The sequence below is a fragment of the Streptopelia decaocto genome (genome assembly GCF_964273445.1).
Source record: "Streptopelia decaocto genome assembly, chromosome: 4".
NCBI classification, from domain to species: Eukaryota; Metazoa; Chordata; class Aves; order Columbiformes; family Columbidae; genus Streptopelia; species Streptopelia decaocto.
Window position 1 is genome coordinate 23,056,795 of NC_138658.1, and position 14,064 is coordinate 23,070,858.

A 14,064-nucleotide genomic window follows, 5' to 3' on the forward strand; every position below is an offset into this window, starting at 1 on the left:
TGACCATTAAACATTACTGTCTAAATTAGTTCTCCAGTTCACAAAGTAGTCAAACTTCTAGCTGCCAAACCTGTGAGGTTATCTGAAGGGATGGATGATGCTTTACATGTCCTCTCTTTGTTCTTTTTCACTAGAATCCTGCTACAGGCTGTTCATAGAGACAAGATATCGAGCTAGATGAGCTTCTGGACTGGCTCCTCTCTTATGACTTCATATTAAATGACTCAATATCTTCACCGATACACAAGTTGGTGCCCATGATAGCAATAGAAGCCAGTCAAGAGCACTCCAGTACAACAAACCTGCAGTTTCTTTTACATGCAAATGATTTCTTTACTTAACTCTATCTTTTATTTACACTACTGAAGAAACACAGATAAACGGCTACCAGCCACCTCATTTAATACTCACACGCACAGCTCAGGGTACAGACAAGAGTTTCCCAGCAGCTCCTTTATCTAACTGACAAGTATGATCAGCTGACTGTGATCAGCACTTTTATCAAATGTAGGATCCCTGGGCATTTCCTGACGCACTGCATATGGGATGAAATTCTGTAATCCTCTTATCTCAATGTTTTCTAAAATAAATTTAATATAATCTATACATTTGAAAACCACTGAGCTTTTTTATGTAAGCATGCTTTTTAAAATAGTTGTCAGTCCTTACAAGCTTTCTTTGAAAAGATCCTATTTAACAGAAATCATGTCATGAAATTTAACAGATCATATTATGTTATTTTTTTAACTCAATTTTCTATTCTAGGGAAACTGAGAATTCAATAAAGGATTGGAATAAAAGCAGACAATAATTCTGTGCAAGCAAACTAGAAGTATTTGTACATATGGCTTATTATTAAGATTTTTAAGAGCACACACATTCCTTTGAGACAAGAAGTCAGGAAAAACTGATCTAAAGGTGGTCTAGTAACAAGAATGTCTGATCATGTCAATACAAATAATATTTAACAGTGCAAAACACAGGAGATTCTCAAAGTTCACCATTCAAAAATTGATCATAAACTGATCATAAGCAGAAAAAATTAAGAAAAACTATGTTTAGAAATATTACCAATGTTTTAGCAATATATTAGTGACAGTTCAGGTCACCTAAAATATTGGAAGAATTTGAATTTAGAGGAAAAATCTTCATACCTTCATATTACTAATAATAGCATCAAATGCTATTACCACCATCTGTAGCACATTCCAAACCAATGCACTGCTGAACGGCAAACTTGTAAACTAATTAAGCACACTTCTACATACAGTTTAATCAATTGTTCAGCACAACTGAATGTGTCACACACTGTGTATAAGAGATATTAATACACCCTAATACTACTAGGAAGGCAAACTGGAGACAGCTGTTATGTGTTGTACATTTCCAAAAGGTCAGGGAGAAAGGAAGTTGCACATCCCTGGAAATCATGAGGAGAAATGAAGCTTGTTGCAAGCAGCGAGGAGGGTATGGGACAGTAATTGCCTTATGTAGAAAACACCCCTGCCAAACAAAAGTAACCGTTTGTATACAGTACCCATGACATCATCTGCCAAGTGAAAGAAATCCCTCATCATCGTTCACTTATTTAAAAAAAAAAAAATAAAAAAAAAAATCAAGAAACAGGAATTAGTGAGAAGCCACATGCACTTGAATCATGGCAGGAGTTATTGAAAACATTCTCTCTCTGCCTTCCCTTCACAGACCATGCTCCTCTGCCAACACATCACAGAAGCCACTATCACAGAAAACAGCAGCCATTATATCCAACGTCAGATCTATGTAAGACAAGCAGAACCAAAAACATAGCCCTTTCAGTTTGTACTAACAGCAGAGGACCTAAAGCTAAAAGCTGACACAAAATTCCATTTTCTGTAAATTAAGCACTGTTAGAGCACACAAAATATAAAGTATTGTTTGTTGTGTGTTAGCACAAAGCCCTACAAAAAGAGCAGTAGCAGGCTAGAAAGATGGGCTTGGGAAAGTATAAAGGATTTTTTACTATAATCTGTACTGTTTCATAGACCTACTAGAACCAGATGACATCACTCCTGAATAAGAGTAGTCAGCTAAGAGCCCATCAATGTATACTTTTTCACACAAGCATTGCTTCTCTCCTATCTAAAGTGAATTCATCCATCATTTTATTACCTCTTTCATAAGGTGTCCTGATTAGTCAGCCACCATCTTCAATACCATCAACAGATTAGTAATGTCAGAAAGCTTTATCAGCTCCCTTTTCATCCTCTTTTTCAGATTACCATATATGCTGAACAGTATAAAGTACAGAAAGAGACCTTTGGAATGCCAGTGATCACCCCACTTTGGAAACTAACCTTGTGTCTCTGATACTGAGGCAGTTTCAAGTGATTGGCTGGATATTGTATGTAAATTATCTTTTCTTAATCTTATTAGACTATTCAACTCAAGCTTTTTGGATCATATCATTTATTCATAGTGATATTTTTCTATTGATTTCCTTCATTTGATCCACACTTTCACCAGCTGATATTTCAGTTTGAGACAGGTCATCTGATGTGTCCATCAGCTCAAGTAAATTCATAGCCTGAGAACCACCTTAAGCACAGATAATCATTGTTATTTTACCACACGTTAATTTTTCCTGAGCACTATTTTTATGCCTGTATTGTGCTTTGACCCCAACAAGCTTCCTGCTCCTAGGGAGTCTGATCAACTCAGTTTCAGACGGCTCCAGTTACGTGACATAAATTCCACCCTCATTTCCAGCATGAGTGCAATTTTCAATTTAGCCACCATGCTAGTTCAGAAATCTGAATTACACAGATGTATTGCTGTAGCAGCTCATAATCTGCTGGAGCTCAAATGTATGAATATAAAAAGGAAGAGAGACTGTATCAAGAGAATAACATTCACTTTACATTAGGAAGACAGAAAACACACATTTAAAATCTCTATGGCCCAAGATACGTGTGTGAAATTACTTTATTTTGATTGTTAGTACATTCTGTGACCAGACATGTGTCCCATGGTTTCTTGTGATCATTTAAAAGGTCGTGAACCTCCCTCAGTTCATTTCCAATTAGAAGACTACATTTGTTCAGGGCATCTAAAATTGAAACAAGGGCGGGATGGACAATACCATCAGATACAAACTAAGAATAGCATTTTGAACATTCATTGTTAATTCTGAGTTGTTTTGTTTTGTGTTCTTGTCTTTGAGTATATGTGCATTCCAAACAATACCCTTCCTTGAGGCAATGGAAGATTAAGATTATTAGGCTTATTACCAAAATGATTCTTATTGATCCTGTAAACTTGGCTTTTGCTCTAATACTAAATTTTAAGAAAATGCTTGAAAATAATTAAGTAATCCTAGAAACTGCTGCATGCATCTGAAGTGCTGAGAGCATGCTTCCTGTGACTTCAAAAATAAGCCTCTGGGGGCAAAAGAAGAGAATGGGGAGAAGTAAGAAGGGTAGTGAGATGCACTCTATCGTCTTATCATCTCCTTACATGTATTTTACAAGAGATTGTTTGACACAGAGAATAATCAGCTAATTACAGGGAAAAAAAAATACTAATATAGAGAAGGATGGTTATGACACTGTAATAGAGCACTGGAAATTACCAGAATATTTAAAAAATTCTATCTAGACTAAGAGTAGGATTTCAGAAACTATGTTTTGATATATCATCTCAGAGATGTATTTGAGTGAAACTTCAGTCTCAGAAGGGCTCTATAAGAGTTGTGGAGGAATAGGCAACTAAACATGCACAGAAATCACATGTTTATTCTGCAAAAGGTCCTGAAATAGGTGCTGCATGAAGCTCAAAGCAACATATCAGAATAAAAAGTCTCTCACTCTTTGAAAGTGAAATAAGGGGGTGTTAGGCAGAGATTATATTAAACTCCAAAAGAGCTAGAATGTTTCAGACACAGGAAACATTTTAGTGTCTCTAAGGATCATGACTAAAGTCGTGCTTGACAATCCAGTAACTATTTCATTTAAATAAACAACCCTCCTTGTGGAAATGTTCCTGCTTTTTAGCAGAATTGCCGGAATTCGTTGGGGGCGGGAGGGGGGAAGCCCTGTCCGTGGTGCTGAACCACCCGAGTCCGGTCTGGCAGTCGTGCGGACGTGCTCTGGGTCGGGACCTGGCCATGGTGCTGCAAAAACAAGTTTGTGACCCAGAAAATAGCCTAGTGTAGCAGACCCACCACAGACTCATGGGACCACTTGCAGCTTTGCCTCCTAATTTCGGCAGATGTGCTAAAGGAAAAGATACAACAGCTTGACTCAGCTGTCAGAAAGAATAATTGATCAATTTTATCATTCACAAAAATCCCTGACGGAATCTGAGGACTACTGGCATTTGAGAAGTCTCACAAAATCAACTCCTCCCCCTCCCCGCCGCCCGCCCCGCTTAGAAATGGGAAAATACTTGTTATTAAACCAAAATTCTTAATTCTTCATGGGAATATGACAGACTACTCAACACTGCAATTGGTATGATTTGTAATTTCAAAATAGATTTTTCTGATCCAAGTAAAGAAAGCCCATAATAGATCATAGCACTGTCCTGGGATGTGACCAAGAGAACTTCATACTGTTGCACGCCTTTCTTGAAAAAGGGATTTGACTTTTGAGTTATCATAATGCAAGCAAGGACCTCAATCACAATTACAGTCTTCACCCACCCACCCTACCCACGCCTTTTTAGCTCTCTCCCTTAATATTCAAAAACAACAGATTGGGAAGAAAGGGTCTTTGTCCTCCCAGCTAGATTCTCTTCTGTTATGGTTTTCTAAATGGTTCCAACACATGCATCCCTAAAAATCATGGTACTCCTTAGAGTATTGCCTCCTGTGTGAATGCTTCCCTTCCTCCAAAAGTTTCTTTTAACATTATTCTATTAAATGTCTAGATCTGTCATAAAATGTGCATCTAAAGCAAGGTGATAAACCAGTTTCTGTAATTATTTCTCTCAATTATTCCCTATTCTGTATACAGTTTTAGAGTGGATGAAGCATCCCTCTCCTTGAAGCAGTAAGTTGCATTTCACAAAGAAAGTACAATAACTTGTTATCTGATGCTGAAGAGAATTTGATAAATATACTTTATACTAAAATATCAAAATCCCTAACAGACTAACAAATGAATAATGAAAACTGTATCTCCTTTTCCGACATCATTGTTTCAGGCTGACTGTAGACTGGGGCAGGTTTCATTTCTCTACCACTGTTTCTTAAGGTGATCCAAAATTCTAGAAAATATGCTGGACCATTTCTTAACTGCCAGGGATTGATTCTGATACCAAGTTTGAAATGGTTTGTTTCCTGGACTGGGCTGTTTTAAGCAGAGATTCATATGAACTGCCCTGAGATGAAAAATACATGTACCTTCCTTCCAAGCTAATCCTGTCTGGCTTTGGAATGCTTTTTAATTAAGTGGTATCTTTTGTCATAGGTACAGATGATAAATCTACTGCCTGAAACACTAGTGACATGGCAACCACGGTAGATGTTGAGCCCAGCAGTGTCAAGCATCATAGGTTTCAGTGCCTAAATTTCAGATGCAATTGCCTATCAAAATAAAGTCATCACTACTTCCCCCACTATTGCTAGTTCTCACACTGTTCCTCTTGCCTTTAGTGCCCAATTTTGGAATATGCTTTATGCTTAGAAGGAAACTGAGTCCTTCTAGTGAGTTTATTAGCTTTAACTGGTAGCAACCTGCGCTGACTTTGTGTTGGAACACGATCTGACTAAACCATAATTTTCATTTCCCACATGGAAAGCACTGGCTTACAGAATGCCTGTACAAATTTGCAAAAGTATAATAGATGCACATCAGAACTTTTGTCACTTTCTGTCTCTTTGCCAAGGGTAACGAAAGATAACAAAAGTTAATGCCCATCCCACTCTATTTCCTCACAAGGCAACACATTCAGCAGAAGTTATATGTGCAGCAAATCTGTGCTCCTGAAATGGTCACCCTGCAACATAGTTCAGGCTGGCATGCTGAAGAACAGTCAATAGTGAAGTCTACATTACAACAACATAACTAGTCTAATTTGGCATAGTAAAAAAAATCTATTACTTCTCTTCTGTCAAACTATATTTGGTATCAATGGCCCCACACATACCAATTGAAGGCGAGAGCTATTTGTTGCTTTTGTACACTCGACTGGTATTACATACATAACAGCCACTATAAAACTGATGATGATTAACAAATATTGTATGAAAATGATAAAAATATTATTATGTACACATGTAGTTATAGCAAAGACAAAATAAAATTTAAGAATGGCATAATTTTCTTCTTCTAGTAGTGTCAGTTTATGATCTTACAGAAATTTTGTGCCTTATGAAAGAAAAATACCAACAGCTACTTGCATACAGCAAGATCTTAAAACAAACTTTTGAGAGTATAAAATCACACTTCAGATCTCAGTATTTTTCACATGATTTTACTTCTCTTTTTTCCCTATCCAAGTCCAGAAACACAACACAATTTATTGTTTCTGCTGAATAAAGAAAATGAAAAAAAAAGTGCTTTTGAATAACATAAGTGATGCAAAAAATGGGACACATTCTGGTGGGAAACTATGTCTGTTGTATAAATAAAATATATGCAGCTATAAATATAATATGCAATACTCATTCCAAACCATAGTCACTTCTCTAGAAATAAACACTTGAGTCAAAGCAGGGTAACAGACTGGCAGTGCACTCCTGGCATTTGTCAGGAGCATTCATCAGGCTGACAGTAATATTAACCACAATCCATTTCAGTTGCTTTGGTTTATCATTGTGTGACTGATGTTCAAAACAATGCCATAAGAAGCAGCTTAAATAAAGTGTTGGTTTAACCTATACACTGCAGTTCTTTAAATCTGTACTAACTGTGGGCTTCCTGCTAATACATTAACAAAACTGTTATTCATATTTGTCACTTTACAGTACTTAATCTTAACTTCCAACTTAAAAAAAAAAAAAAAAAAAGAAAAAAGGAAAGAAAGAAGAATTAATTTTTCATTTTCTTAGGTACCAAAAAAAGTAAAAATATCGACCTGACATCCTTTCTGTCAGACCAAAATCAATGTTTTCCTTTTCTTTACTCAGTGGGAGCACTGAATTCTGATGTCCTTCTGGACATGGATAAGGAAAAGAAACAAAAAGACTGTTAAAAGACTGTTAAGACCATGTAAAATGCCAAGTGAAATATCTTTAAATATTTTAAAAACCTTTAGCAGTCCAAAATCATAGACATGCTACAGTACATTAAAGTGTTACCCCCAAGATAATGGTACTACAATGAAAATATCAAAACACATGACATTCAAACTTTTTCATAGATGAATATTAGCAAAGTTTTTCAGATTTTTGCTATGAACTCAACATCTGACACAAAGTTTAACATTTAAACTACATAAATTTGGTACTGCTAGAAGTGCCTGAATAGTAACCAAAACTTGAACTGCTGTATCTGAGACAGGTATGTCCACTTGGTAACATCTCTATGTCCTCTCTCAGCAACAGCAATGGAAATATTCCCTCAGAACTTGAAGTATACTTAGGAATCCTCAAAGACTAACTTAATGAACAAAGAAATCCATATAAACAGTGATTGTTTTAAAAAATGCATAGAAAATGAGCAGGTTTGCTATCCAATTTCTTAATGGAGGCAAGAGTGGTACCTAACCTAAAATGAGAAAAAAATGAGGAAAAATTGTTCTGCACTGCACTTAGTTCCTTTTCAGGGTGGAGGAAGAAAGAGTAGGACTATAGTGCTGACTGATTTGAGTAGTTTATAAATTAAAATACAATTAAAAGGAGATGCCTCAGAAGTATAGCAGCTAAAGAATACTTTATTTGTCTCAAATTATTTTAGCAATGACATGATATATGCAGAAGTATCACTTAACAAAAGTTAATGAAAAATGAAGTTGCAAAACTCATGTCACCATCAAGGACGTTATTAAAGATTAATACATTTGATGTATTTCCTAATTCTCGCTTCAGTCTAATTCATCCAGTCACCAGTCTCTGTCTCTATAGCTGATGTGCATGAGAAGGTAATATTGATTGAACAGCTTGGTGGTATGAGGAAAACGGATCAAACCTGTGGAGTTTCACCTAAATTTAAGACCAAACACATGTGGCTCATAAAAATTTCTTATCTGTATCAAATTTCTCTATCAAATGACCAATTCATATGGAAGACTTCTGTAAAAAACAAGCTATAATAAAAATATGTTCTTTACCTTTTCCACTCATTAACTATATTGCTTCATGTGCCAGTCATTTCCAGTCATTTAGAAAAAGATCCTGTTTTATGATCAGTGCACCTACTCTTTATAGAGAAAATTATAGATGCTTCTACTTCGTAAAATGAAATATTCCTTTATTGGAAAAGATTGAAAGAGAATACTCACACTCCATAAAGCTATAAATAGGCTGTATAGTATTGCATCTGCATATGTTTGTTTGGGAAAGAATCATAGAAAAACAAGGCTATTCTGCCAGAAAGGTGAAGTTGTTTGGAGAAGTTGTTAAAAACTGACAAAGTTTTTCTGACAAAGGATAACTGCATTACTTGAGCATACCTGAAGAGGATACACAGAAGAAATGAAAAAAAACCAAAAAAGTTTCTAATAATAAGGGTAATGATTTAAAAGTACTTAAAATATAATTGTATCACAGGCTTGCTATTAAAAAGCACAACTCTCATGAGGAAAAAAAATGGCTAGTTTTTAATCTGTAGCAGCCTCAGCATTCCTAACGTCATTAAAATTTTAAATTAAGTATAATGCATATGCTACAACTAAGAGCACCTTCCATTAACAATTATTAAATTGATACAATCAGAAGCAATAAGAACACATCAATAATTCATTTTCCCACAATCTGATTCCCATTATCAGTATATGTATGCAGAAATGAAACAATTTTAATGGTTGTGCATTTAACATTAAAGTATCAAACCCAGCAGAAAGCATTAACAAGACTGAAAACTACTGTGATAAATACTGCAGAGAAAAAGAGGTATATCTGACGACAAATACCTTTGACAAATCCCTGAAGTTGCTGGGAAGTGTAAGGTCCAGCTCCTCTGATTCATAGTTGGTGATAACCCAAGGGAAGACAGGGTACTGATTTAAATCATTGTAAGTTCGACCTGAAAAGTAACAACAAAAAAACCCACAACTCTGTGAGCTGAGCAAATAATATTTAACTAAAATACCAACCTCTAAAGATACAACAATATAACTTTATGAGCTCCTCAAAAGAATTGTAATTTATTTCAGGTCTTTCATCATTTCAATGTCCTACTTTGCTTTATTGAAAGGGAAAATTTTAAAAAGTTCACAAATTGCTAGTACTTAATTTAAAACATTGCAGGTCATTTCATTTTAATCGTAAACTCTTTTGGATACAGTAAGAATAACAGTTAAATCCATTCATCTTCTATGCATTTCTCCTTTCCTTGTTTATATCATCTTGTCTTCAGTTTCTTTAAGGTGAAACACTTCAAAAATTGAAGAGGCGATGACTGTTGTTGTTACTAAAAATTAAAGCAGTATTTTTACATCCTGTATTGAATTCAATATCAAAAGCAGAATGAAATGGCTCAGATTCTTAGACTGAGAAATTATGCAAATAATAACCATTTAATCCACAGAATTCACTTTGAGGGGAATTCTTCCTTGACCATTGACCATCTATGGATATCTCAACATTTACCAGAATAGAAAATGTGTTCTGGTTGCAGGTTCACACATGCACTTTCATGCATTTGTAAGATGAAAATAATACCCTTCTTCCAGTAAAAAAAAAAAAAAAAATCAATTAGAATAATCGTATACCACACATACACCACATACTCTGATTTAAAATTTTAAAATGCATAATTTTTACATGCATCCTGTCTCTTTTTATGATACCGCTGCAGAAGCTCACTCATTCACATCACCTCCAACCAGTATGTTCTCAGATTTTGTCTAGCCTGGTCTTACAAGTTTCACAGGACCAGTTTTTACTTCTTCCCCAGGAAGATTATTTTCACAACCCAATCTATCAGGTTGTCAGAAAACATCTTCTAAAACTTGACCTAAGTTTATTTTTTTCCAGTTTTCTTACACCATTCAGTATTTTCCCATCCAGTTTGCAGAATTTTTAAATGGTACAGTCAGTTTGTTTCTTTCCCTAATCAGTTGGCTATATTGCATGTTACCTCTTATTCCAGATTAAGGCTGCTCACATCACACATCTACGTTTATTTGTTTGAAATTGATATCTATCACAACCATCTTTTAATTCCACATCATGGGCAACTAAGCTTTCCCTTCTTCCATGTTATCTTTTTGTTCCTTTTAATCTCAAATACCAAGTAGGTAAGAACCCACCTTATTATTTCAATAATATATTAAAGCTGAAAAGGATTATTCACTAGAACCACAGAAAACAGTGTCATGATCTTGCGTCATTCCAATTCAGCAGTAAAGTGGCAAGCAGATCTACTCTCACTTTTATGTAATCTGCCAGTATCCTGGCATCTCTGACTTAATGACTGACTACATGAACTAGCAAAACTGACCATTTGTATAAAAAGTAATTAGTGCAAGCAGAGGCATTTGTTTTATCAATCGTGTTCGCAAGAGCCAAGTCTGAAAGGGAATTGCTGGACCTTTCAACACTGTCTATACTACAGAAAAGAGCTGAAAATTGAGAAATTTTGTAAGTTGCTGTGACAACAAAATATGTTGGAAAATAAAAGAGAGGTCATAGGACCTAACAATTAGCCTCTATTTCCTAAACTGAAGTTGGTTAAAAGCTAATGGGGTGAGATGCGTTAAATGAAATGCATTCAGCACTTACAGAATGAGGGGTTAGAACAACCACACAAGGGAATTAATTAGGATTAGGGAATGGATGAATGGTGTCCTGGCACAGCAGCGCTGGTGATCCAGACACTCTTTTCCAAGACCAACTATACATCTTGTAACAGTATTTATTTGGTCCAGGAATACCCTGGTCCCCAGCTGAGACTTCCAAGAGGTTTCCAGCCCTGAAGAGACCTTGTTGCATCAGCAGTATTTAGGGAGTATAGTACTTGTGAATACTAAAACTTAGAATACTAAGGGATAAAGATGTTACTATTTCTGAGACTCTGCTAAATAGTACATAGTCCATGTAGAAGATATTCTGTCCATGTCAAGATATTCTGACTTGAGTGATATATTTTAAGTGCAGTTCAGTACAGCATCATTAATTGCACGCCTCTCTATTCTTACACAAACATAAAAATAATTACAAATAAAGTACATATAGGAGGATTTTGTGAAGTTGATCTTCAGGAGAAAACTTTGCATAGAAAAAGCTGTTTATTGAAATGGCAAAATCTTGTAGTGGCTCATTTCTGTTGAGACTGGGCCACCATCATCTCCTTTTCTGAATCATTACAGTAATTTGTGTTACCTGCTATAGTGTTTAGAAACATCAGGTATTCAAAGTTGGAAATTTCTCGTTGTTGCCATCGCTGAGTCATATTGGAAGCTTTGAAAATCTGTCGTGGACTAGCCAAAGAAATTCGTCTGAAAATCAAAAATAAACATCAGAAGAAAATAAAGGGAAAACCTGGTGAGTCTTCCTTTTTACCTGTTTGAATTTTAGTGGCAGTCGTATATATTCTTTTTACTCATCCTGTGCTACATCTCTCTGGAGATCAAATTGCTATTTTGGATACCTGAAGTTCATTTTTAGCATTTTATAATCTAACAAGAACAAAAGAATGAAACATCTGACAGCTGGATATGTCAAGATTTGAAAGCTTTCAAACAGAAACCTTTACAGCTGTGCAAATTCAGCTGCTCCATGAAGGCTTGATGTATTACAGAAATATGTTACTAGTGATTTAGAGAGATGTCAGATCATTAAATAAGAAAGTTACATGACTTTTAAAATTTCACATAAGAATAAAGTCATCTTTTAGAATAGGTTTTAAATCCCTCAGGAACAAAGGAAAACAATGATAAGATGATAGAATTTTATTATGTAGTCCATCCTCTTGAGATTTAAGTTCTGGGCAGTGTTGGGGAGTTAGTCATAAATAACTCAATTAAACTTTCGGAATTTCTTGCCAGATATCCTAGTGTTTGTGAAAGAAGACTAGAGAGTCAATCCTTGAAGTGATAAATCAAGCAGAGAAGAGCTTATCATAAAATCCCCAAGACTGTTTTGTTCATAACAAAAACATCTGTAAATACCAGAACCACAACATTTAGAGAATAGAAAAAAAAATCTGGATATAGTTTTAATTAACAAATCTTTACAGATATTGGTAAACAATTCAAGAAAACACTTACAGTAACTGAGTATGTTTTTTCTAATTTTCATAACTGCATTATATTGGAAACAAATTTATCAGTATAAACAGATGTGAAATTTTGAAAAAATGTGTATATACTTTCCTGTATATTTAAAAATTTTCACACATAACTTGCTTCTGCAAATACAAATCCTTAAGTTCTTACAGATTGGCTATAATTGCAAATCAAGATAATTTTTTTCTGGACTTGATTGGTTTTTTTTAAAAAAGTAAACTACAAAACACAACTGAAAACATGCCAAACTATTTTAATTCTGTGCACAGAAAACTTTGAAAAAATTAAAGAAAGAACAATCAAGATATTCCTTAATGGTTGCTGTTTCTTCTAAAAATTTAGAAGTTAATCTACTTAGAAATAGTTTATTATTCATTAAAATACAAGAGGTAACCGGTTCAACTCGAGATGGTGCACACCTCAAAAAACATTTCCATCAATCTCATTAAACTGAGCTGCTGTGTTTTATCCAGAGCATATCTGGCAATCAAGCCCTAACCTTCTGCAAAAAAGATCTGGAAGACCGACTCATAGTCTTTAGTTTTAGGATCCAAACACACAACATAACATTGTGATACTAATTTCTCACTTACCCTATGTAAAATTTGAACAATGTCATCCAGAGCTACAAGACAGGCACACTGTGCCAATTCTTCCATATGCTGTTCAGCTTATATTGTTCTACACATCACTGTAATACCCTTCTGAAGAGGAATTATCATTTTTATCTAGGTTTAAATACTACAGATGATTCAAGGATGTTACACACAAGCTAATATAATTGAACACTGCCATAAAAGCTAATCAGTCCTACAACCAGTCTTAAATCAGTCTTAAATTTCAGTGAGTTGGCAAGCATAAAGAAACCTATTTTCCTTAAGTAGGGTAAGTGATTGAGCCTCACTGCCAAAAAGAAGCTATCTTCCCTGTAACAGGCAGAAATAAAACCAAGAATCTCAAATCCAAAAGTTTTTACTGCACAAACATGTTGCAAATAGCATGCAGAAATGATAAGCTGAGGATGTGCATGTTTTGTAAACCAGCAGGTGTAAACATTTCAAGCTATGTAGGCTAGTTTGATGAAAGAAGAATTGTTAGAACTGACAGATAAAATTAATTCAAATTGTAAAATACCTGGTCTGAGGTAGTCCAAAGATGGTGCCAATACCGACCCGAGGTAGACAGTTAACCACTTTCTTTACTGTTGCTTGGTCAGGAAAGTTGAACATGACACCCACTGTGAACATAAGAGTAGAAATATGGCATGATTTTAGACCTTTTATTTCAGGCTTTCTTGCCCAGTAACATTCAACCCTAAGCTTAGGTGCTGAACAGGTAAAAGATAAGACTTGTTTCCTTCAGGCTACTATAGATTTGGTTTTATATGATTTCCAGAACTGTTTTTATTTACCACTAATGGGAACTTGAACACCAGCTGTCATTTTTACAAAGCTTACAAGGAAGGTCTACATTTGTTTTCCTTTCTGAATAGAAGTTAAACTTACACGTACAGACTGACTACTAGAATTGATTATAAAAAAAGTTAATATATTAACTGGATCACTTACTATAGTTTACTTTCTAGATATTCTCAAGATAAATTATTCAAAATATTATCTTATCTTTTTTTTGAAACATTCAAGGACACTTGTGAAATAGCAACCTAAAAACCTAAATAAAATCTAATTATGG

At 35.0% G+C, this 14,064-nt stretch overlaps 1 protein-coding gene across 5 annotated transcripts in view; it reads right to left on the reverse strand.

The window, feature by feature from the left end:
- Nucleotides 1-14,064, reverse strand: part of LRBA (LPS responsive beige-like anchor protein) — a 411,832-nt gene that overhangs the window by 124,553 nt on the left and 273,215 nt on the right. For all 5 annotated transcript variants that reach the window (XM_082050428.1, XM_082050426.1, XM_082050427.1 and 2 more), the window contains 3 exons: nucleotides 13,507-13,609; nucleotides 11,468-11,583; nucleotides 9,055-9,167 (listed from right to left, as the gene is read on the reverse strand). In XM_082050428.1, coding sequence (XP_081906554.1) covers nucleotides 9,055-9,167; nucleotides 11,468-11,583; nucleotides 13,507-13,609 — 332 coding nt within the window. The remainder of the gene's footprint in view (nucleotides 1-9,054; nucleotides 9,168-11,467; nucleotides 11,584-13,506; nucleotides 13,610-14,064) is intronic.